The sequence below is a fragment of the Dipodomys ordii genome, unplaced genomic scaffold (genome assembly GCF_000151885.1).
Source record: "Dipodomys ordii isolate 6190 unplaced genomic scaffold, Dord_2.0 Scaffold80, whole genome shotgun sequence".
NCBI lineage: Eukaryota > Metazoa > Chordata > Mammalia > Rodentia > Heteromyidae > Dipodomys > Dipodomys ordii.
Window position 1 is genome coordinate 7,500,899 of NW_012267296.1, and position 24,675 is coordinate 7,525,573.

At 34.0% G+C, this 24,675-nt stretch overlaps 1 protein-coding gene across 1 annotated transcript in view; it reads left to right on the forward strand.

Moving 5' to 3' along the window:
- Nucleotides 1-24,675, forward strand: part of Hdx (highly divergent homeobox) — a 114,423-nt gene that overhangs the window by 20,121 nt on the left and 69,627 nt on the right. The window contains exons 2-3 of the mRNA XM_013024985.1: nt 15,231-15,377; nt 22,205-23,314. Of these exons, the coding sequence (XP_012880439.1) occupies nt 15,231-15,377; nt 22,205-23,314 (1,257 nt within the window). The remainder of the gene's footprint in view (nt 1-15,230; nt 15,378-22,204; nt 23,315-24,675) is intronic.

Below are 24,675 nucleotides of genomic sequence, written 5' to 3' on the forward strand. Positions count from 1 at the left end.
ACACAAAAAGGCAACAACGGCACAGGCAAAATAATCCTCAAAGTTCACATAAAATCAGGAAATTTTATATCCCCATTAGCCAAGCTGAAAAGTAATATAACATTTCATGAGATATTTAAGAGTGTCCACAGAAGGCTGGTGTCCCATTAATGGAACAAACTAATTCTAAAATAAAGACAATTTAAAAATTTAAATTTGTCTAATGAATGCAAATCTCAAAGGAATCAAACTATTTTCAAGTAACAAACTATTCCGAAACAAAGCTTTCACATATTTAAAGACTACTACAATATCCAGTACTCAGGAACAAACTTAAATGTATTAATATTAACTGAAAAATTATCCAGTGTATAAAGAGAAAATTGTATAACTCATAGCTTAGTGAGATAGCAATAAGAATTTAAAGAAATGTAGAATTGTTAGAAAAGAATGTTATGAAACACTGATATTATTCCATTCTATACACTAAAAAAAGGAGACTGGGGGGCCTATGGCTCACATCTGTAATTCTAGCTACTGAAGCAGTTGAGATCTGAGGATTGCAGTTCAAAGCCAGCTTGGGGTAGGAAAGTCTGTGAGACATTTATTTTCAATTAACTGCCCAAAGGTCAGAAATAGAGATGTGTCTCAAAGTAGTTGGGTACTAACCTTGAGCAGAAAAGCTCATGGACAGTATCAAGGCTCTGAATCCAAACCCCAGGACCTTCCCCCCAAAGGAAACCCCACAAAACAAAAGAAAATATTTGAATATGGTAGATCCAAGGGAGACTTCAAATAAAGTAATTCCTTAGAAAGGCAAGGCAAAGTTTAGCAAAATAAAAGACAATAACGCAGGTATTGAAAAGGGGTGGGATCAAGGGGAAAGGGATAGATAAATGAAGAGGGCGAAAATGGGAGAATTGCAGTCAAGAATTCAATGTGTGTGTGTATATGTATATATATATATATATATATATATATCACAGTTTCTGTGGTATATATTCACAATGGAATTCTATGCTTCCCTCAGAAAGAATGACATTACCCCATTCATAAATAAATGGAAAGACTTGGAAAAAGTCATAGTAAGTGAAGTAAGCCAGACCCAAAGAAACATAGATCCCATGGTTTCCCTCATTTGTAATAATTATTATATGTCTAGTATAGTCCTAACAGATGAGTAGAATAGCTCAATAGCTATGTATATATGACTGTATAAGATGATGCTAAGTGAAATGAACCCCAAGGTATGGACACAGAGGTTTTCCTTGGATGGTGATGTTTTTAATGCACTATGTGATTTCCTTTTGCTTTTGTGGAGTTTTTTTTCCTATGGTTTATCCCCTGTTGTCACCCTGGGTAATATATATATATATATATATATATGTATATATATATATGTATGTATGTATATATGTATATATATATATATATATGTTTATCTTAAGAGGGGAAGGGACGGGGAACAACAAAATGGTGAGACAAGGACAAAGGGTGAACCAGTGCAACAGCAATACTCACAGTATGTTGGGATTGAACTTTACAACTTGAGAGGGGATTGGAGGGGAAGTAGGAGAATAATGAGGGAGGGGATTACCATAAATATTTTTTTTAAAAAGAATCCAATGTATATCCTACAAAATTAAGAAGAGTGGGGAAAGAGATAGGAGGGGCAGGATGAGTGAGAATGGTGAAAGAATATTTATCAATTTCAATTGATCTAGATATATTGTTTTCATAAAGTTCATTGTTTACTGGAAAACAACAAGAAAAGAGAGGAAACCACAAAAATATAAAGAGCTATTTTTTAGTAATTTATACTGAAATTCTAGAAATGTTGTAGTATATAAACTAACAAGTGCACAATCCATTTTTTAAATTTTTTTTGGGGGGGTCCAGTCATGGGGCCTGTACTCTGGGCCTGGGCGCTGTCCCTCAGCTCTTCAGCTCAAGGCTAGCTCTCCACCACTTGAGCCACAGAGCCACTTCCGACTTTTTTTCTTTTTGCTTATGTGGTGCTGAGGAATCGAACCCAGGGCCTCATGCATGCAAGGCAAGTACTCTACCACTGAGCCACCTTCCCAGCCCCTGCACAATCCATTTTTAACAACAAGTAAGTTATTGTACTAGGAAAAAAGTGGAGAAAAATATATAGTTTGGATCTAGAAGGTGGGAAAAGAATGGAAAATTTTTAATTATTAAAATTTAATATTTTAAGATAATAGTTTAAATTTAATATTTTAAAATAATTTTACTCCTTTAAAGTATTTAAAAATAATGAAAATTAAAAAATATTTTTTAATATTAAAATTATTTTTCTTAATATAACATTTTAATCTACCTAAAATTCCAAGTTTCATGAAGACTAGGAGCCTATATTATATTCAAAAATGTCAATGAATCCTAAAAATAGAAGAGATGATGAAAGCGCACCAGGACATTTTATGAATTAGTTGCTGAAATCGAGGGAAAAAAAGAAAAAAATATGTAAAGCAGGCAAAAGGGGAAATGGGGTAGGAAATGCACTTTTTGTACATGGGAACAAATAATACTCAGGGTGTATATGCGAAGTAAACCTAGGTAATTTGAAAGGATGACTAGGGTTGGGATAAATGCAAAGGGAAAATGATGGAATGGGTGAAATTGACATTATATTGACATACTGATTGAAACCCCTTTATACAACTACTTAAAGGAAATTTAAATAAATAAATGAAAAACCAAGAAAAAAGTAGAGCAACTTCTTTAAGTTACTGAAAGAAGCCAGGCATCAGTAACTCATTCTTGTCATCAAAACCTGTTGTTCAAAGCCAGTGTGGGCAGAAAAGCCTGAGAGATTCTAGCTCCAATTAAGCAGAAAATACTTGACTGAGGGTTGATCTTAGGGCCTTGTACTCCAGCTCACATTTTTTGCTCATAGCAAGAGTTCCCACCCTAATACCTGCACTAAAAATAAATAAGTAAAAAATGATGAAAGAAAAAGAAATCTGTTAAACTAAAATTCTATAGAAAAAAAAATCAAATGAAGGTGGTCCTACTTATACAAAAGAAAAGAATATATTACCATCAAGAGTACTCTACCAAAAGTTGTTGAGGCAGGAAAATGATAGCAAAATGAAATATGCTCTTAGGTAACAATAAGAACAATGGAAATAATAAATTTGTTGGTAAACATGAGAGTACTTTTTATTTAAAAAATTTAGATGATAACTAAGTTTTAGAACAAACGTTATTGGATGCTTTAAAACATACATCATTTTGTATGTTCTTCCCCCTATGGTATATCACTGTATTTGATTTTGGTACTCTGCATCTTGTATATACATTTACTTAATTTGGGGAGGAGAAGGGGAATAACAAAATGCTGAAACAAGGACACAGGATGACCCATTGCAACAATGATATTCACAAGACATTATGTTGAAAATGAACTTTAAAACTTCGGAGGGGATATAAGATAGCTCTTTGTTGCTTTGTATGTCCCTCCCCCACGGTATAACCCCTGTTTTCACTGTATTTGATGTTGGTATAATTTGTGGAGGGAAAGGGAAAAAACAAATTGTTTAAATAGGGATACAGGTAGACCCATTGCACCAATGAGATGTACAAGATGTTATGTCGAAAATGAACTATACATCTTTGGTGCGGGGAGGGTGCTGGTGGGTGGGGGTGGGGCGTGGATGGGGAGAGGGGGTGGGTGGAGGGGGGTGTTGGGGGGGTGGTAAGGGGGAGGAGATTGGAAGGGATGGTAAGAGGAAACAAATGAGGAGTCAACAATGCTTGATAAGAAATGCACTCATTACCTTGCCCATGTAATTGTAACCCCTCTGTACGGTATTTTCACACACAAAAAAAAACTTTGGAGGGGAGAATGGGGGAGGTTGTGGAGGGAAGGGATAGTGAGAGAAGAAGAGGGGGTAACAATGCTCAACAAGAAATGTACTCACTACCTTATGTAATTGTAAAGCCCCTGTACAGCATCTTTACAATAAAATAAAAATTAAAAAATAATACATAAGAGGAAATGTGGAATAGAGCAACACAAATTCAAGTGAAAGAAATTAAAATATATCCTGAAAGATTCTTCTGTTATATGTATAGTAATATAGACACTCATAATGGCAGTGTATGTAGAGATCCTATCTATTAAAAATCATCAAAATGGCAAAACAAAGTGAAAAACCAACAAAGAAATACGATAGCATTATAAAAACCACTTACATCGCAAATGGCATGAAAAGATGAAAATGAACAGAGAATAGAAAGAAAAAATGAAAAATAGACTATAGACTTAAATACAACCATATCAATAATTATATTCATTGAAAAATTGTCTAACACACCAGCTGAAAGGCAGATATTGTCACATTAGACTTAAAGTCAGATATATGATACCTTCAAGTAACTCATTTTAAGTACAAAGACACAGATGGATTAAAAATGAATAAATGGCAGGGGGCCTGGGAAGGTGACTCAGTGGTTGAGTGCTTGTCTTGTATGCGTGAGGCCCTGGGTTTGATTCCTAGCACCACATAAGCAGAAAAAGCCAGAAGTAGTGCTGTGGCTCAAGTGGTAGAGTGTTAGTCTTGAGTTGAAGAGCTGAGGGACAGTGCCTAGGCCTACAGTTTAGGCCCCACGACCAACCAAAAAAAAAAGACAAAATATATCATGAAACATTAGTCAAAAGAAACCTAGATTCTATTAATATCAGATAAAGAAGGTTTTAGTGAAAGAAATATTATCAGCAATAAATAAGGTCTTTCATGTTAATAAGGGATGGTTTGTTAAGAGAACATAAAAATCTTAATTATTTATGTACCTAGTAAGAGAACACTAAAACATACAAATATAGCAAAAAAATAATAAAACAGAAAAAAGAAGCAAGCAGATATACAGTTAGATTCAGTAGTTTTAATACTTTCTCTTAGAAACGGCTAAAACAAGCAAAGTCAAAATCAGTCAGTACCTGTTCTCAGACTTGAACAGTAACTTGACTATTCCACCAAACAAGAGTCTATTCTAAGAAACACATAAAAAATGATCAACATGGATATTTGGTGGTATAAAAAGTTTTAATTGCTGGGTGCCAGTGGTTCGTGCCTGTAACCTTAGCTACTCAGGAGGCTGAGATCTGAGGATTGCCATTCAAAGCCAGCCTGATAGGAAAGTCTGTGAGACTATATGCCATAAACTACCAGAAAACTGGAAGTGGGTCTGTGGATCAAGTGGTAGAGTGCTTGCCTTGAGCTGAAGAGCTGAGAGACAGCACCCAGGCCCAGAGTTCAAGTCCCACATCTGACAAAAAAAGTTTTAATTATGACAAGTTAAGAAAAACAAACAAACCCTGAAATCAGCCTGGTGCCAGTGTCACACCTGTAATCCTAATTACTCAGGAGGCTGAGATCTGAGGATTAAGGTTCAATGCCAGCCTGGGGAGAAAGTCTGTCAGACTTTTATTTTTTATTAGCCAGCAAAAAGTCATATGTGTAATGCTCAAATGGGGGAATGCTAGCATTGAACGAAGTAAAGCTAAAGAACAGCACACAGGCCCTGAATTAAAGCCCCCAGTACTGACACAAAAGAATTGAAATCACAGAAAGAATGTTCTCTAATAAAAATACAATCAGGGTAAAACTCAATAAATGAAAGAAATTGGGGAAAATCTCTACATAGTTGGGAACAAAACAATATGCTTGCTATCGATAGGTCAAAGAAGAAATCACAGAGCAAATTAGAAAGCACTTTGTACTTGATGCAAATAAAATCATTGCATATTAAAATTTGCAGAATGCAGTTAAATCAATACTTAGAAAATAGTTTAGAACATAGTTAATAGGTATGACATTTGAAAAAGTATTTACTCCAGCAGTACTTTAAGTATGATTAAGAGAGCAAATTAAGCCCAAATAGGAGATAGCAGGAAATGAAACAAACAAAAAAACCATAAAGACAATGAAGAATGCAATGAATACAAAAGATTTATCTTTGACAAAAGACTGTACAGACAGGAGAAGACAGGAATTGCCAATATGAAGAATGAGGGAGAGTATCTTTTACACATACCTCATACACATAGCCTAAAGGTAATTTTATACTTTTTTTCTTTTTTGCCTTGAACTTGGTTAAGGCTTGTGCTCTTGGTTGACATGTGCACTTATGGCTGACATTATTCCTTGAGCCATGTTTCTGTTTTATGGTTTTGCTTGCTAATTGGAAACAATAGTCTTGTAGATATGTCTGCCTGGGCTGGCTTTGAACTATGATTCTCAATTCTTAGCCTCTGGAGTAGTTCAGATTATAAAATATTTTTTCATGTATGTACATTTTGACTACACCTTTTTATATGAGGTGAGGTATGGAATTTTCCACTTGGGTATCATATAGGTACTCCAAAAGTTTGAACTTTTGGAGAATTTAAGATTTTTCTGATTGGAGATGATCAACCTGTAATATCAAACTTATAAAAGCTTTCAAGAAACAGATGTGGAAGTAAAGATTGCAAATCAATGCAAGTAAAGATTGCACTTTCTCTGTCCCATGCATCACCCTAAAAGCTGAGGAATAAAAAGATGAGAGCAGCTTCTTGTCTTTCAAGAGCTTAAGGTTTATGAAATGAAGTAAAAGAAGCAGCTTTTCCCTGCTATAGCATCCATTCTGCCTTATTGATTATTATAGATCAAGGCAGATTTTCCTGCATTATATAGCAAGATAAAGATAAAACAATTCCTCTATAAAATAAACAATCATGTAGTGGCCATGTACATGTACTTGTCCCAATTCCAATCCTACTTCCTCTGTATGGTTACGAACAATTTAATATTTCACTAAGTATTTGTATTTGCCTATTTCCTTAATATTAAGCAAAATAGGTGACAGTTGGTTTGTTCACGAAAGGATCACAGCCATAAATTGTAATTCACAGCCAGAAATTATTTTTGTTTATTTGTCTTTTTTGTTTGTTTGTTTTGAGACAATCTGGCCCACGATAACCTCAAATTCACTATACTTTTGCTTTGGCTTCATAAGTGCTTGGATTATTGGTATGTATCAGTCCATCTCAGAAAGACAATTTTAATTCACACTTCCTATTCTATGACTATTTAGTTCATAATGTACAAAATAAAATAGCCATTTAGTTACTAGAAACCTTCCCTACACACAAAGTATATTTCTTTCACTTATATTTAATCTCTCCAGCAAATTCAGGGGAAAAAGTCACCCAATTTACAAAATGTGGCCCAAATGACAGTCATAGGTGCTTCTTAGGCTTTTGCTAAAAATAAATAAATGAGCAGATAAATAAAACTTCTTATCTTTAACCTAATCAGAAGAGGTAAATCAATAAAAAAACACAACTAAGAAAATGAGGAGAGTGAAAGGGAATAGCCTAAGGCAAGTCCACTGTCAGCATGACAAATAATAGCAGATAAAACAGGGAGTGAGAGACAAATAAAAAGAAGATTCAAGAACCACATGCCCTTTAATGAAGGGATAAACACCTTTACATGATTATTAGAAGGCCATTTAATAAATTACATTATAATGATTACCCAGTCTTACCAAAGAGAGTTTAATTACTTTTCATACTCTTTGCTTTAAAAAGTGAATATATAACTTTAAAGGGTATTTCTGTTTAAAATAATTACAAAACATAAAATAAAAATAGTTCCAGAAAATAGTCATGACAAAGTGGTAGGTATACTGTAAGTTTCTAAAAGCACTCATTTCCCAAGATATCTTAGAAATGGGAATATAGTTACTGGAGACATTTCAAATACTTTCACACCAAATTATTTGTGCAACTAACAGCATACATTTATATAATAAACATGCATTGTAATGGTTATGAGAATTTAAATGCCAAGAGACAATTCCTGGAAATACAATGTTATTACTTTCTTTCAATTCAAATGTTTTAAACTATAACTTATTTAAAGTATAACAAATTCATAATGTCATGATTTTTTTGTTTCTTTGTATGTTCCTTCCCCATAGTATAATCCCTGCTTTCACTGTATTTGATGTCGATGCCCTGCATCTAGTATATACATTTCTCCAAATCGGGGAGGGAAAGGGAAAAAACAAAATGTTTAAATAAGGATACAGGTTGACCCATTGTAGCAATGAGATATACAAAACACTATGTTGAAAAAGAACTTTACAACTTGTGCAGGGGGGTGGGAAGGGTAGTTGTGGAGGTGGGAGGGAAGGGACGGTAGGGGGAAAACAAAGGAGGAGGCAACAATGCTCAATAGGAAATTTACTCATTACCTTGTTCATGTAACTGTAACCCCTCTGTACAGCATTTTTACAATAAAACATACAAAAAATTTAAAAAAGTGATTATGTGGGATTATTTTTCACATTCTTGACTAGTAATATCAGCCATCGGATGAAAGTTAAATACAGATATAATATGCTTTAGAATGAAATTTTATAGAAGTTAATATGATCTGGGTTTTTAAAAATTAAACTCTAGGCATACAGTTTTAACCAAAATGTCGATTACAGCTAAAATATCTAGACAAAATTTTACAATTAACTTTCTAACTTCCTAACTTAGAAGTGAATAAAAGCAGGCAGGTTGGGAAGGTGATTAGAATGTAGAGAAGGGACCATATATGAGTAATGTTTTCTGCTTTTTTCTTCCTCTTATGGTATTGACCCAAGGTTGAATCACATTCATTCAAGTGTCATGTGGTACATTACTAGACAAAACTGTAGTAGAAGTGTGCTGTCCTAAGAGTACAGGAGAAACTTTTGGGTCTGTATTTGTCTTTATTGTCTCTATTAACCTCCTTTATCATTTTTGTTTCAAAATGGCTCTAGTTGAAGAGCTATGCTTTAGAACAATGGAATAGCCAAAGAACTCTTAGGGGAAAGTGCATAGTTTTGGCTAATACACTATTAAATGTGGCCCCAATATGCTAGACAGCATTCAAGGAATTCCAGAGAGTTGCAGATAGTGCAACAAAACCAAAGCAATGGAACAAAGTCATTAGAAATGGAACTATAACTGAGATAACTTATCTACGTGACACTAGTTTGGGAACAGAGCCAAAAATATTATAGCAAATGACTTGAAAACTAAACTAACCTGCCCACAAAAGGTAAAACAAACTGCTATGTGAATTCACTTTTATCCAGAGGGTTGTAACAAATATTCAAAAATTCAAGATGGAATCTAAACTTACTCAACAAGAGGTACCAGCAACAACATGACATGTAGATTCGAATATAAGAAAAGATATAGAACAGTTGTTTTAACAATGTTCTCTTCCATGAAACTAAATACCCTGAAAAAGAGTAAAGCATCACAGGTTTCCAGCAGGGTAAGAGAAGCTAAAATATAGCACCAAATGGAAATTATAGAACTGAAATTTCATCATCTAATAATTTTTAAAATTTCCTTGTGGTCTTAATAGCATACTGGTGATAACAGCAAGAAGAAACAATAAAGTGTTGGATAAATCAATATAAATAATTCATTCTGTTAAAAAAGACATGCAAATTAATAGAACTTCAGGACCTGTGGGGAGATATAATACTATTATAGTCATGCCATTGATTTTTGAGAAAGATAAGAGAAAAAATTATATAGAAAAATGATGCAGAAAAATATTTTATTTCAACTAAATAATGGATGACAACCCCACTGGAAAAAATGTTGTGAAAATTGTATAGATACAAGGTCTTGGGTCTAGTAACAAGATAAACTCTTAAGAAAATCATATCCAAACACATCATAATCAAACTTTTGAAAACTAATGATGAAAACAATTTGATAATAGCTAGAAGGAAAAAATCAAATATAGGAGAGCAAAGATTTGAATAGTTACACATTTCTTATGAGAATTTAGGGAGAACAGAGACAGTAGGAAAAATTTAAATGCAGACACAAAAGCATTGTCAAATCACAATCTGATAGCTACTGAAAATATGTCAGTAATGATGATGAGATAAAGACATTCCCAGATTAAAGAAATGGAAAGAATTTTTCACTAAATCTACTCTAAAATGTGGAAATAAGTACCATACAATATATGACAACTACAACATAACGGGGACACAATAATGTTATTGTGTGGTTGCAACTGTGATTGTAAAATAGTAAAATAGTGTGTAAAAAGGAAAAGCTAGGTATATATATGTATATACATGTATATATATATTACAATCTCTAAAGCAATAGCTTTCAAAGGATACAAACAAATTTAACCCCAAAGTGAGCAAATTAAAACATATTACCAAAATCTATTCACATAAACCAAACAAGTTTGAAAAATGAAAAATAGAAAAAAACAGCAGGGTCAATCAGAGAGAATGACATAAAATACTGTATATAAACCAAGAATATCAGTAATTAACTTTAAGTGGTCTAAACACATGGTCAGCCTATATCTGTAATTCTAAACTATCAAGAGATTGAGAAACAGAGGCATATAGGTGGAAGAAATGTTCTCTCTTTAATTAGCAAAAAGCAGAACTAGAAGCATGGCTCAAGTGTTAGAGTACCAGTTCAGTGAGCAAGCACGTAGTTCTGAGTATAAGCCACAGTACTTTTGCTCCCCTCAAAAAAGATACATTGTCATATTTTTTCTTTTTTTTTGGGGGGGGTCGGTCATCGGGCCTGAACTCTGGGCCTGGGTGCTGTCCCTCAGCTCTTGAGCTCAAGGCTCTACTGCTTGAGCCACAACGCCACTTCCACATTGTCATATTTGTAAACTCAGTGCTTGATTAAGGAATCTACTTTACCTGTAAATAACAGACTAAAAATAAAAAAGTATAGTTTGAGCTAGTGGCTCAAACTCATATTCCCTACCTACTCAGGAGGCTGATTTCTGAGGATCATGATTTGAAGCCAGCCTGAACAGACAAATCTTGGTGATTCTTCTCTCTAGGTAACAAGCTGTAGGCATAGCTCAAATCGTAGAGTACCAGCTATGCATGGCAAAAATGAGAGCATGAGACTGTTATTTAATCTATATATACTTACATACATACATTCATACACATATAATCATGAATGCATAACCATAATACACAAACACCAGTATACACATATAATATGAATGCATCAGCATAATTGAGACCAAAATAGTTTTATAGTTCCAAAATAATTTCCTGTGCTGTCCTTTTAATTCACCCCTCACACCATCCCATCTTCTGAAATCATTGATCTGATGTGTGTGTGTGTGTGTGTGTGTGTGTGTGTGTGTGTGTGCACATGTGTGCTAGCATTGGATAAGGCCTTGTATTCTCCCTTGGATTTTTGGTGGTTAATCAGAGATGAGTCTCATGGATTTTTTTACCCAGTCTGCCTTTGAACTGCAATCCTCAGATCACAGCCTACTGAGTAGGATTACAGATGAGAGCCACTAGTCCTGGCTCTTCCTAAAATTTTGACTTAAAAATACCATATAAATATAATAAAGTTTTATATATATATATATATATATATATATATATATATATATATGGCCTCCAGTGGCTCACTCTTGTAATCCTAGTACTAAGGAGGCTGAGATATGAGGATCACAGTTCAGTTCAAAGCCATTCTGGAAAGGAAGTTTGTTAGACTCTTATCTCCAATTAAGCACCAAAAGGTTATGGCTCAAGTGTTAAGAGTGCTAGCCTTAAGCAAAGAAAGCTCAGGAACAGCACACAGGCTCTGAGTAGCCCCAGGACTACCCTCTCCCTCCAACCAGAAAAAGATATATGAGGTGTTATATGTCTCAGCTTCACACTTTGTAAACAAAACTATCAATGTTTCACTTTAAATTCAGATTTACTTAGTTATCTATTTATTTGTTGGTGAGGAGCCTGGTAGCTGTCCCTCAGAGTTTTTTCTCAAAGCTAGTGCTCTACCAATTGAGCCATATCTCCACTACTCACTCTGCTTTTTAACTGGAGATAAGTGTCCAGAGCTTTCCCATCTTTGCTGGCTTTGAATGGAAATTTTCAGGTCTGAGCCTCCAGTCTAAGTAGGATTACAGATATGGCCTACCAGCTCCCACCTGGAATTTACATTTTTATTTTGGAAAGAATGTGTTACAATTTAATTGGTAATGATTTTATGAATACATTCCACTTTAAAAATCAAGCTTTTAGATAATGAGTATGAGTAATTTAGAGATACATTTCAAATGATTTAATCAGTTATGGCATTATTAAAGCAATGACTTAGGTCTGGCATTTAATAAATAAGAGCAGCATTATATCTGAATGTGTCTGAAATATTTCCCCATAAAATATGGCCTTAGTTATCAGAAGCCTCTAAGGAAGCAGTCACTCTCACAAACTGTATGTTTTTAGTACTTCCAAAACAATAAATCTAAAATAATTATTCATAATTCTGTTTTCTTGAATAGTATGTGCTGAGCATAATTTATCTTTCTAAATTGCTCTAAGTCCTCATTAAAACACTGAATCCTAAATCTGAGAGGAACCTTGGAAGGTACATACCTGAAAATGACAGAGAAACTCAATGCCTACTTATACTAAATATAAAACATGATGATTTTTACATGCTTTACAATTCAAGAAAAATGAGCTCACTAATGGGTGCTGGTAGCTCATGATTGTGATTATAGCTACTTAGGAGGCTGACATCTAAGGATCATGGTTCAAAGCCAGACCAGGAAGGCTAGTCTATGAGAGTCTCATCTCTAGTTAGCTACCAAAAGCCAAAAGTAGCTGTAGCTCAAGTGGTAGAGCCTTAGCCCTGAGCAAAAAAGCTCAGGGACAGAGCCTAAGACTTGAGTTCAAGCCCTAGGACTGGCAAAAATGAATGAATGAATGAATGAATACAGAAAATGAGTTCACATCTTATTTTGTAGCAACTGAGATTGGTAAGCAAGAAAAGTTGTATAACCTAGCATTTTACAGTCTAGGAAATGGATGCTCAGGAAATTAAATGATTTATCAAATTGTCAGCAGTGGAGCTAAGCACAGAACACAGGTCATCTTATTCCTATAACTGGCATGTGCCGAGTAGGTGGTAAGATACATAGAGGGTTAGATTCAGAAATCTTGGAGTATACTTAAATTACTTATTACTTCAACATTTAATCTCCTAATTCAACTAGCTTTCCCACTGCAGCCCAATGAGCCCTGTTCTTATGGAACCAATGACATAAATAAGAAATCAACACTCAAAGTGAATATTTTTAAGCTCTCTGCTTATGTTTTTCCCAAATAGTTAAAAAACGTTCTGTGCTGTCATTTAATATCTTAGACCAAGATAAGTAGGGTACGTGAGGACAATAACAAGTTATCTTGCTTAAATGGGTTTATGTAGTTGCTGTGAATGAATGAAAAAGAATGAATTTCATGCAATTTGAAAGAAAAATTGTAGCTATCTTGAGAAAAGTGGCCTTTCTACTGAAGGTTACTGAATTTAAACTTAAAAGGTCTCAGCATTGAATATTTTCCAAATTATAGATTTGGACAATAGTAGCTTAGTACAGTATTACCTGCATTTGACTGTGGGCTTTTAGTGAGGAACAATCCACTGTAATTTTGCTGTACTTTGTAAGTTCTTATCATTCTTGGATTAGTAAAAGTTGTAGCCAACCAATGAGAGGGCATTCCTATGTTACTGGGGCATCATTACATTTGGCTCTTTTCAGTAGGTCTGTCACTGAAGAGAAGACCAGAGCCATGACCCTAATTATGTATTCATAGACTGAAGATCGTTATCCACCTCAGTACCCATTCCAAAGTACTTTGCCTCTAAATCCATACCAGAAGAGGTATTTCTGATATTTTTACCTCCATTCTCTGGACCATCTCCTGTATTTGTGGCAGAACCATTTGGGGAAATGTACATCAAATTGCTCTGTAAAATGGCAGCCATGACAATAAAATTACTTTGATGAATACTATCCCTATCCCTGCTTCAAGCATCCTTGAATATTTGGTCAGCTTGCAGGTAAGAATTTCATCCTAGTACATTAGTATATTGCCTTCATGACCCACCCCTCTTCAGGAAGTTCTTTGTTTCTGAATATTTAATGGAGAAACTCCACTTTCATCTTTTCTTTACCCTCTCCCACATCTGATTTCTTCTAATCAGATCTTTCACATTTGTTCGACATACTTTATTAGCAAAAAAGAGTCAGGCAAAAAAATGCCTTATTAGATGTCCTTGTTATTTCAAGTACCCAGAAGAAAGGAATTAATATTTTTATTTCCATTTCAGACATACTTTTTTTCAATACATTGTACACTATGAAATTTTCTGTTTGGTTTGTTTCATGGTGGTTTTGTTGCAAATGTTTTCATACTTTCCAAGAGGAATTTTACTTAGAAAAAGCTTTCTGTTTTGCAACTTTTAGAAATGATATTTTCAGTATGAAAACTTTTAACAAGAACCTTAAATTTCCTTAATCATATTGCAAGAGTTCTTTTGAAAAAAATTTAGTTCATCTTTTAATATATAGTTTGATTTCACTTTTATTTATGAGATTCACAATTTTTCCCCTTGATGTTAAACACTTTGTCTATTGATAGAAAAAAATTTAACTTATCTTTTCTGATAAGGATGGTATAAATTTAATTTAACAACACGTAGTTTTGGCATGGTTTATTTTTGGTAGAATTCACTGATTTTGAATTTTCATTTCCATATTATAGTTAATAAAATAATCATTTAAAAATAATTCTTAAAGCAAGACATTTTGAGACATTAAAGCTTCTGGTTTATTTTTGTACTTTAAGAGACATTTTATTTTAATATATAAAATAACCTCTTTATTGCAGAAAGGGGAAAAAAGAAAATACCCTTTTGTTTCAGAGCACAGCTTCTGACTTTAAGACATATGCCAGATGCTTTGCTTGACAAAGAACAGTAAGTGCCCCTGTTGATAATTGACCTTGTATGGCTACTACCATCTCTGGCTTTACTAGCCATAAATATTTATTTCAGGGAAAGAACCTTTTTCTCCTATGCACTGACACAAACCAGATAAGAGCTTTCCCCTTTTTTCATTTCTTGTTTGTTTTTACTTTTCTCATATGTAAAGTTGGTATTTTTAACAAATTCAGTAGTGTTTTATGCATATTTTTCATTGAGAAGCTGTCTGTCTTTAGCACACAAATTACTGCTCATTACTGGAGATTAATTCACTTAAAAAATCTTGCAGCTCAGAGCTCTGAAACTGTATCAAAAACAAAAAACCCAAAGTATACACATTCTACACATACCAAATTTTTATTCCAATTTTCAGAGTATCTTCTTTTATTTTTAGATGAATCTGCGTTCTGTATTTACTGTAGAGCAACAAAGGATTTTACAACGTTATTATGAAAATGGAATGACAAATCAAAGTAAAAATTGCTTTCAGCTCATATTACAGTGTGCACAGGAGACTAAGCTGGACTTCAGTGTAGTCAGGGTAAGTATTGAGGTCTTACACAAATGTATAGCTTTGTATTACATGTTATGTTTGCCTAAAGGCCATTTAGGACCTGAAAGTCCTAACTTTATAAACAGCTTCATTTCCCTGGCCTAACAGTACTATTTTATATATTTGTTCCTATAAATACTTGGAAACACGAAAACCTTTACAGAGTGGATATTTCTTCTAAATATCTATGCTTTTTTGAACTAGTAAATACCTTTAGGATTAATTGTTGCTCTTATGCTTCCCTTAAAATTTCAATTAATCTAGATATAACCTCCACAAGTGATGCTAAAAAAAAAGGGTTTTTCCAAGAGAAATCTCTGTGTCTTGTGGATTTTTTGTTTTTGTTGTTGCTGTATTTAGATTTTTTTCCTTGAGCATTTATGATTTTAATATTTTTATCTTTTCAGAAAAATCTAATCAAGTTTTGTGAATACTTTATCCTCCCAAATAAAATGTATGCATCTTAATGTGTATCAAGGAAGGAATAAGACATCCCAAGGGAGGAAATTATCACAACCACAGTTACTCAGCTGTAAAAAAAAATTCAGAACTAGTACACTCTCATAAAAGCAATTAAAAAGCAATAAAGAGGAGGCAAGAGATAAATCTAACATAACTAGTCACAAATTTTATTGAATGTGTGGGCCCTTTCATGTTTGTGTAAATGGTACCGCTCCTCTAGATGTGAAACCCTAGTGATCAAAAGATTAGCAACTTCCTATCTTTGGAGATTATTAGGCTAATTTGGAAAAAAAGAAAAGATATCTGTTTGACTTCATTTTGCTTTTCTATGTACGATCAAAGCCTAGAAATAAAAATTTTTCAATAAGCCCAATTCCTTAGAAAGTATTTCTTAAAGGCTAAAGGAGAGCTGAACTTTCAAATAGGAAATTAAGACACTAATTCTGGGGGGAAATATCCAGAATATGTTTCTTGTTTGTTGATAACAAATGTCATGCTCATATTTGTTTAAGAACTAGAAATATGTTTTGTAACTGTAACTGCAGTACTTGAAATTCCCTTTATCAACCCACAGAGGAAAATGTTTAATTGCCTTAGAAAAAGTAATATAAAATATTCCAAGTCCATAAGATTAAATTTTATAGTAGAAACATTTTGCTATTTTAATTTTCCTTGTTTTAATTGTTTTTTCCCTTTTGTCTTATTCTTGACTTAAAGTAAAATGCCTTCGCAGGCAGTTGCACTGTCTTTCATATTCGTAATTTGTTATGGCAGAAACTTAGAACCTTTGTCCTTATAACTTCCTTGATTGTGCCTGAATATTGGGATTTTTGGAAAGCAAGTATATATATTTATGCCTCAAATGATGTAAAATCTAAAACAATGAGGATGATAGATATAAATTTTTAGAATGAAGGATTACAAGTAAAATATTGCAAAAATATAGGGATTTGTGTAGAGCAGATTCATCTCAAGAAAATAAAAATTCCATTCTAGCAATACGTAAATTTTACAGAAATTCAGTCTTCCATATTTGAATCTCAAGACAATTTTGATTGTTTTTTATTTAGAAAACAGGCAGTTGTTTATAAACCTACCACTTAATAATCCTTCTCCCTATATTTTGCTAACATAATGTAACCTACTTGAAAAAAACATTCTTTATGATTTTATTAAAATATGTTACAATTCTCCAAAGAACTCATGCCCTACTATTTGAAGTATTTGATCCCAATGTGCAAAGAACTGAAAAGACTGAAACATGGAAGCACAAACAAATACAATGGGGTAGGGAGCAGGAAAATAAATAATGTATAGAAAAAGGAAAAGAGATTTAGAGACAGTAACTTTTTTCTTTGCTGGTCCTGGGGCTTGAACTCAAGGCCTGAGCACTGTTCCTGAAGTCTTCCTGAGGGACACCTCCACTACCAGCCTTTTTGATAGTTAATGAGAGATATTATTCTTATAAACTCCTTCCAGGACTGGCTTACAACGGTGATCCTCACATCTCAGCCTCCTGAGTAGCTAGGATTACAAACGTGAGCTGTGCTTAATGAGACAGTGACTTTTTAAGAGAAAACTAAAAGAGAATTTTGTACACAAGTATTAGTGATTCGATGGCCTTTCCTGTTTTTTGTTTTTAAATCTGTGCAGTGTAGCTTTACTAGTTCCTTAACTCAAATTTTCATATCATTTTGTTTGACTTGCTTTTTTTTTCCTTCTCATCAGTGAGGCATTTAAAATGGGGAATATTTACATATGATAAGCTTAGGTAAATTTTGGATATTACATGTGAAAAACACCAGTTAAAATTTAATTTGTTGAGACCCTCTCCTCAAACAATGAATTTTCTTTATTTTCAACACGTTAATAGTGAACATTTCTTAAATATATACTTTGTGCTTTTCTTTCTTAGAGAACATGGGAAATAAACCCCTTCTGACTCAGGTTTTTCATTATGGAAACCATTTATGATATTGTGCTATAAAATAATAATGCTTACAACTTGATAAGGTATATGGATCTATTTTCCCATTTGTTAAAGAACACAGATGGCTATTCAGTGATTTCTTACATTGATTTTGTTTTCCTTTCTATTTTTCCTTTTTAATGAAAAATGTTCAGTGAACCTTCCTAATTTTAGTGCTACCAGGGTCCCTGCCATTAACAATCTCTACCACCAAATGTCCCTTCTATTTTGTTGCTTCTAATTTGTTGTAAAGTATTAGTCCAGCTTTCATCAAATTATAAAATCAAAGAAAGTGGATTTTAAGCTTTGGTACTGTGCTATTAAGAGTTGTCACATAAATCTTGTGACATGTGTGTTGTGTTCTGGACAAATGAGGTTGCTAGGCGGCTAGATAGCTGTTTCATGTGTACATAATATTATTCTATTTTATTTTAATTATTGATTATACATAATATAAATATCTATTAAAGTATATATGCTATAAATTTTTATGTATAAACTATAAAATTATTTAAATAAGCCACGATTTTCAATGTAGTATGATTAGTCGTGTGTGTGTGTGTGTGTGTGTGTGTGCGCGCGCGCGCGCGCATGCACACACAGGTCCTCAGGGGTCAACTCACTGTCACTGTCCTTGATCTTTTTTCCTCAAGGCTAGCACTCTACTACTTGATCCACAGTTCCACCTCCTGCTTTGTTGTGATTAATTGACAATAAGAGTCTTACAGACTTTCCTGCCCAGACTGGCTTTGAACCACAATTCTCAGATCTCAATCCTGAGTAGCTAAGATTATAGGCATAAGCCACCAACATCTGGTTTGAAAGCCTATGTAATTTTATAAAATTATGCACAAAACATCATGGGCTCAATTTTTATTTGAAAACTATAACCTGGAAATATTATGAATACCCACGAAATTTATAAATACTTGTAAAATCTTTTGTGCAATTATATTTATCTAAAGACATTTGTTTAAAAATGTTTAGTATATACCTCAAAACCTGTTGGTTTTTCTCCTGTGTCTCTTATAACATTTAGACTTACATGTTTTTTTTGTTTTTGTTTTTGTTTTTTGCTTATAACTCACTCCTGCTATTTCATGAAAGTAAATCGGAGTGATTCTAAAATTCTCTCTAAGCAATGAGTAGTGGTAACTCATGGCTGTAAGCCTACCTATGCAAGAGGCTGAGATCTTAAGAATCACAGTTCAAAATGAGCCTGGCAAAAAAGCCCATGATACACCTTTCCAAAACAACCAGCGAAAACATGGGCTAGAGGACTGGCTCAAATATCAGAGTGCTAGTACTGAGCAAGCAAGCTGAATGAGTGTAAGTCCCTGAGTTCAAACCAAGTATTAGAAAAAAAATCCCCCTATGTTGTTATGTGAAACAAAAGGAACAACCAAAGTTTCTGGAATATTTTTTTAGTGGAAAAATAATTATGAAAGTAAAATGGCTAACAGAGATAACTAGTTCAGGAGTGCAGCCACTACATGTGTAGTGGAGAAGAATGTGTTTTGAGGTTATATAAGACTGACTGAATTTGTTCTGTCATATATTGGCAAGTATTTTTTCCAAGGATATTTTTATTTGATCGGAAAACTCAATCTCTTCATTTATATAGTTAGAAAAATAATAGCTACCAAAGGAATTAAAGATTCAGCACCTGTTAACCTTCTTTTAAATATGTTAAAGATGTTTTTATTGTAAAAATACTTTACAGAGGGGTTACAGTTACATGAGCAAGGTAATGAGTACATTTTCTATCAAGCATGGTTGCCTCCTCCTTTGTTTTTCCCCTACCATCCCTTCCCTCCCACCTCCAACACCTCCACAACTACACTCCCTCCCTCCACCTAAATTATAAAGTTTGTTTTTCAACATAGTGTCTTGTACATCTCATTGTTACAACCTTTTTTAAATGCTAGACCTGGGGCTTGAACTCATGGCTTAGGTGTTGTTCCTGTGCTTCTTTGGCTCAAGGCTAGTGTTCTACCACTTGAGCCACAGTGTCATTTCTGGCTTTTTCTGAGTAGTTTATTGGAGATAAGAGTCTCACAAACTTTCCTGCCTTGGCTGATTTCAAACCATGATCCTCAGATCTCAGCCTCCTTAGTAACTAGAATTACAGGTGTGAGCCACTAGTAACTGGTATGTTAACTTTTATTTCCAGTATTACAATAACGTCAATGTATATACTTATACCTTATATAAATTAACATTGAAAATTACATAATTTATGAGTTTTCTGAAAGCACATCAGAGAAGAAGTTACCCTAAACCATGTTTGTGTAAGACTAGTTTAATGTTTTTATTTATTCATTTATTTTTTTAATCTTAATAGATTAATGATTTCTGGTAGTTTTCATGCAATATGCATTTTGGAATAATTATGAAGTTTTGTAATTATATTATGGAATATAACATTTCTTATTGCAAAGTTTAGAAGAACTATGATTCAGCACAATAATCCTAGAATAATTATAATAAATTACTTATATAAAAGTATGTATTTTATAATCAAATCCTAAATGCCAAGCACTGATATTATTTTTATTAATAACTTTTTAAGTTTATAGAAGTAATATATATTCATTGTATACAATTTGGTATGTAGATGCAAGTGTAAAGAAGAAAATAACTACCATACATTAATGACAAATTAAAAAATTGCACCTTCTGACAAATTGTTATTATCTTTAGGAGAAAATTGCTCTAACAAATCAGCATAAAAAGACAAACACCCCAATATAAAAACAGGTAATGGATGAGCCACTCTATGAAAGTAACATAGTAACCATAGACAATCAACCACAACAGCAATACTTTGCCTTTATTAACTCCTGGATTAGTAAAGATGATAAAAATGTAAACAGTTGGTAAGGATGTGAGGAAACCAGTATTCTCATATGTCAGAAGGCACTTGGGAAATAACAGACCCTTGCAATTTCCCTTCTCATATTGCATTTTAATTAACAACCAACACATGATACATGCACAATGAAGTGTATTATAATACAATTTACAATTATTAATACTTCTAAAATTAACCATTATGCTATATCCATACAGAAGTCATTAAGCTTGAAAATTGCAAATGTAGGGGTTGGGGGTTTAGCCCAGCGGAAGGGCGCCCGGTGCGCGCAAGGCCCTGTGTTTGGTCCTCAGCCCTGGAAAAGAAAAAGAAAAAGAAAATTGCAAATGTATAGTTGTTTTAATGATACAAAGAATATTTTCATTTCTTTTCCTTTTTGGTACTAATCCTGAGGGTTGAAATCAGGACCTGGATACTGTCCCTGAGCTTTTGTGCTCATGGTAGGGCTCTCTACCACTTGAGCCACAGTTCTACTTCTGGCTTTTTGCTGGTTAATTGTAGATAAGAGTCTCATGGACTTTACTCACCAGTCTGGTTTTGAATTGTGATCTTCCGATTTCAGCCTCCTGAGTAGCTAGGATTACAGATGTGAACCAATGCCCAACCAAGAGTACTTTCTAATTATGTTAAAAATAAACTTACTTTTAGAGGCTGGGAAGGTGACTCAGTGGTAGATTGCTTGCCTTGCACGCATGTGGCCCTGGGTTCGATTCCTCAGCACCATATAAGCAGACAAAAAAGCTAGAAGTGGCACTGTGGCTCAGGTGGTAAGGCACTAGCCTTGAGCTGAAGAGCTGAGGGACAGTGCTCCCAGTCCCAGAGTTCAGGTCCCATGACCGACAAAAAAAAAAAAAAAATCTTACTTTTAAAGTTGGACACCAGTGGCTCACACACTGCTTTCAACTTTTTACTCTTATGCATGAATACAGAATACAATGTAGAATACCTTTCTATACTTTTGCCTACATCTGTGAATACATTTTAGGATAATTTTCTAGAAATTTGTTTTCTAGCACAAAAGATATGAACAGTTTGAATTTTTTTAATTATTATTTTAATTGGCAAACATTAATAGTATAAGGGATTTCCTTTTGGTAATTCCATAGCTTCTTTCAGTGTACTTTGAACAAATAATGTTTTGAATTATAAATACAAAAACAATAATTTACATATAAACTATTTTATCTATCTATCTATCTAAAAATATACTTGGAACTCAAAAAATTAAATCCCCCAACAACAAATCCTCTATATCTATCTATCTATCTATCTATCTATCTATCTATCTATCTAAATTAAGTGGGCTTGTGGCAGAGAGGACCAGTAATACTTCCAGTTATCAAAGTAACTAGATATTTATTAGGTGAGTCCTTAATCACTTTAAAAAGCATTGTATCGTTTTTTTCCTTTTAGTTAGTTTAAATGACCAGTAAGAACATAATTTTCATTTAGAAAACAGTTTTCTTGGTTTGTAAATTTTTTCATAATACTTGTTTTAAATCTTTTCAGACGTGGGTTGGCAATAAGCGAAGAAAAATGAGTAGTAAGAATTCTGAATCAGGAGCAAGCACAGGAACTGTTTCTGGTACTTCTTTGACAGCTCCAGACAATACAGTCAGAAATGTGGTTAATATTGCTGGACCCTCAAGCCAACAATCCTCTTGGACTTCTGCCAATAATGATGTCATTTTAACTGGTATATACAGCCCAAGTAGTTCATCAAGTAAACAAGGGACGACCAAACATACAACCCCACAAATTACAGAAGCACATAACATTCCCAGTCAGAAAGCCTCCAGTAAAAATGATACTGAGTTTCAGTTGCATATACCTGTTCAAAGACAAGTAGCACACTGTAAAAATGCCTCACTGCTCTTGGGTGAAAAAACAATTATTTTGTCAAGACAGACAAGTGTGTTAAATGCTGGAAACTCAGTATATAATCACACAAAGAAAAACTATGGAAGCTCTTCAGTGCATGCTTCTGAAATGTCAGGACCTGCAAAACCATCTGTATGCCATCGACCTTGCAAAATTGAACCAGTTGGGATTCAAAGGTCATATAAGCCTGAAAACACAAGTGTGGCATCACATAACTTATGTGGGCAAAAATCAACTATTAGAGACCCTTTCTGTAGAACACAAAACTTGGAAATCCGTGAAGTATTTTCATTGGCTGTCAGTGATTACCCCCAGAGAATTCTGGGAGGAACTGCCACACAGAAGCCCAGCTCAGCAGAAGGAACTTGTTTATCCATTGCAATGGAGACTGGAGATGCTGAGGATGAATATGCCAGAGAAGAAGAGTTGGCATCTATGGGAGCACAGATCCCAAACTACTCAAGATATTATGAAAGTGGTAGTTCCCTTCGAACTGAGAACCAAAGTACAACTTTGCCTGGACCAGGAAGAAATATGCCAAATTCACAAATGTTGAATATTAGAGATTTTTCAGACAATGTACTGTTTCAAAACAGAGACTACCATTTGACACCTCGGACCTCATTACATACAGCATCTAATACAATGTACAGTAATACCAATCCACGGAATAATTTTTCTCCACATTTTGCATCATCAAACCAATTGAGGTTATCACAAAACCAAAACAACTACCAGGTAATATGCATATTAACTTCTCAAGATTTTTCAAAGCTGTGTTTGTTTAAAAAACTATCACTTTAGACCTGAATCACCTGGATCACTTAACTCATATTTTGAAGTGATTTGAGATTTTTACTGTGAAGTAGTGATTTAGAGTCTACTGCATGAAGAATCCTATGCTTTCTCTGTCAGGTTTACAAATGATGAGGGTTTTTTTAAATGGATATAGTAGTTTTTAATAACATGGCAACGTTCCCCTGATGTTTAAAATGGTTTTGTTCAAGAAATGGTAGCTTTATGGGAAGCATGGCATTTCCCATATCTAAAATAGGATTAAATTGTCTAGGCTCATCCTCTTGAATATAGATTATTCCTGTAATAGTTTTTACTTGCAGTTTGGGGATGTCACAGGATGAATGGTGCCATCCCTGGGTACAGAGCCAAGCATGTCAATCATTTTCCCCAGGTGCCAATGGCTAAGAAGTCAAAACCTGCTGTAACTGAGCCAACAGCTTTTTCTAGAAGTAAAAGCTGTACTAAATGTTAAGTGGCCATTAATCTTTCATAAACCGCATATAGGGAAAATACAGTGTAGGAATTAAAGCGATTTTAGTCCTGTGTAAAAAATAGGTGTTATTTCTTTACTGTTTGACATATTCAATTGTTTGATATGTTTCAAATAATCTCTTCAGTGTGATATTAGCTTACCTCAAAACATTTGTTCAGATCATGTATCTTCCTTCTGAAAAAAATCTGCTCTATAAAATTTAAATGTTATTTAAAGAATGCATGACTTTTCTTTGATATTGGCTACACATCCTTATTACTCAGCCACAATATTTATAGTTTATCAGGGATCAACCAGTTTAAAGAACCACTTTTTCCTGGCCTTGTCCGTCTTATAGGTTCCTGCCTCAAAATGTAAAGAAAGACATAGTACAGGAAGTGAATTTTGGCATCTAACTTTGAGGAAAGAATTTGATCTTCATAATTACTGATCATTTGGTGGTACTTCATGATTACTAACCATTTTGGTTTGAATTCAAGAACACTAATAACAACAGATGCAGGAGGGGATGTGGCCAGAAGGTAACTCTACTGCATTGTTGGTGGGAGTGTAAACTTGTTCAACTACTTTGGAAAACAGTGTGGAGGTTCCTCAGAAGACTCCACATAGAGCTCCCCTATGACCTAGCAATCCCACTTTTGGACATTTCCCCAAATGATCAAAAACAAGGCCATCCTAAGGCTACCATCACACCTATGCTTTTCACAGCATTATTTACCATAGCTAAGATATGGAAGCAACCCAGATGCCCCTCAGTAGATAAATGGATCAAGAAAATGTGGGATATATATATATATATATATATATA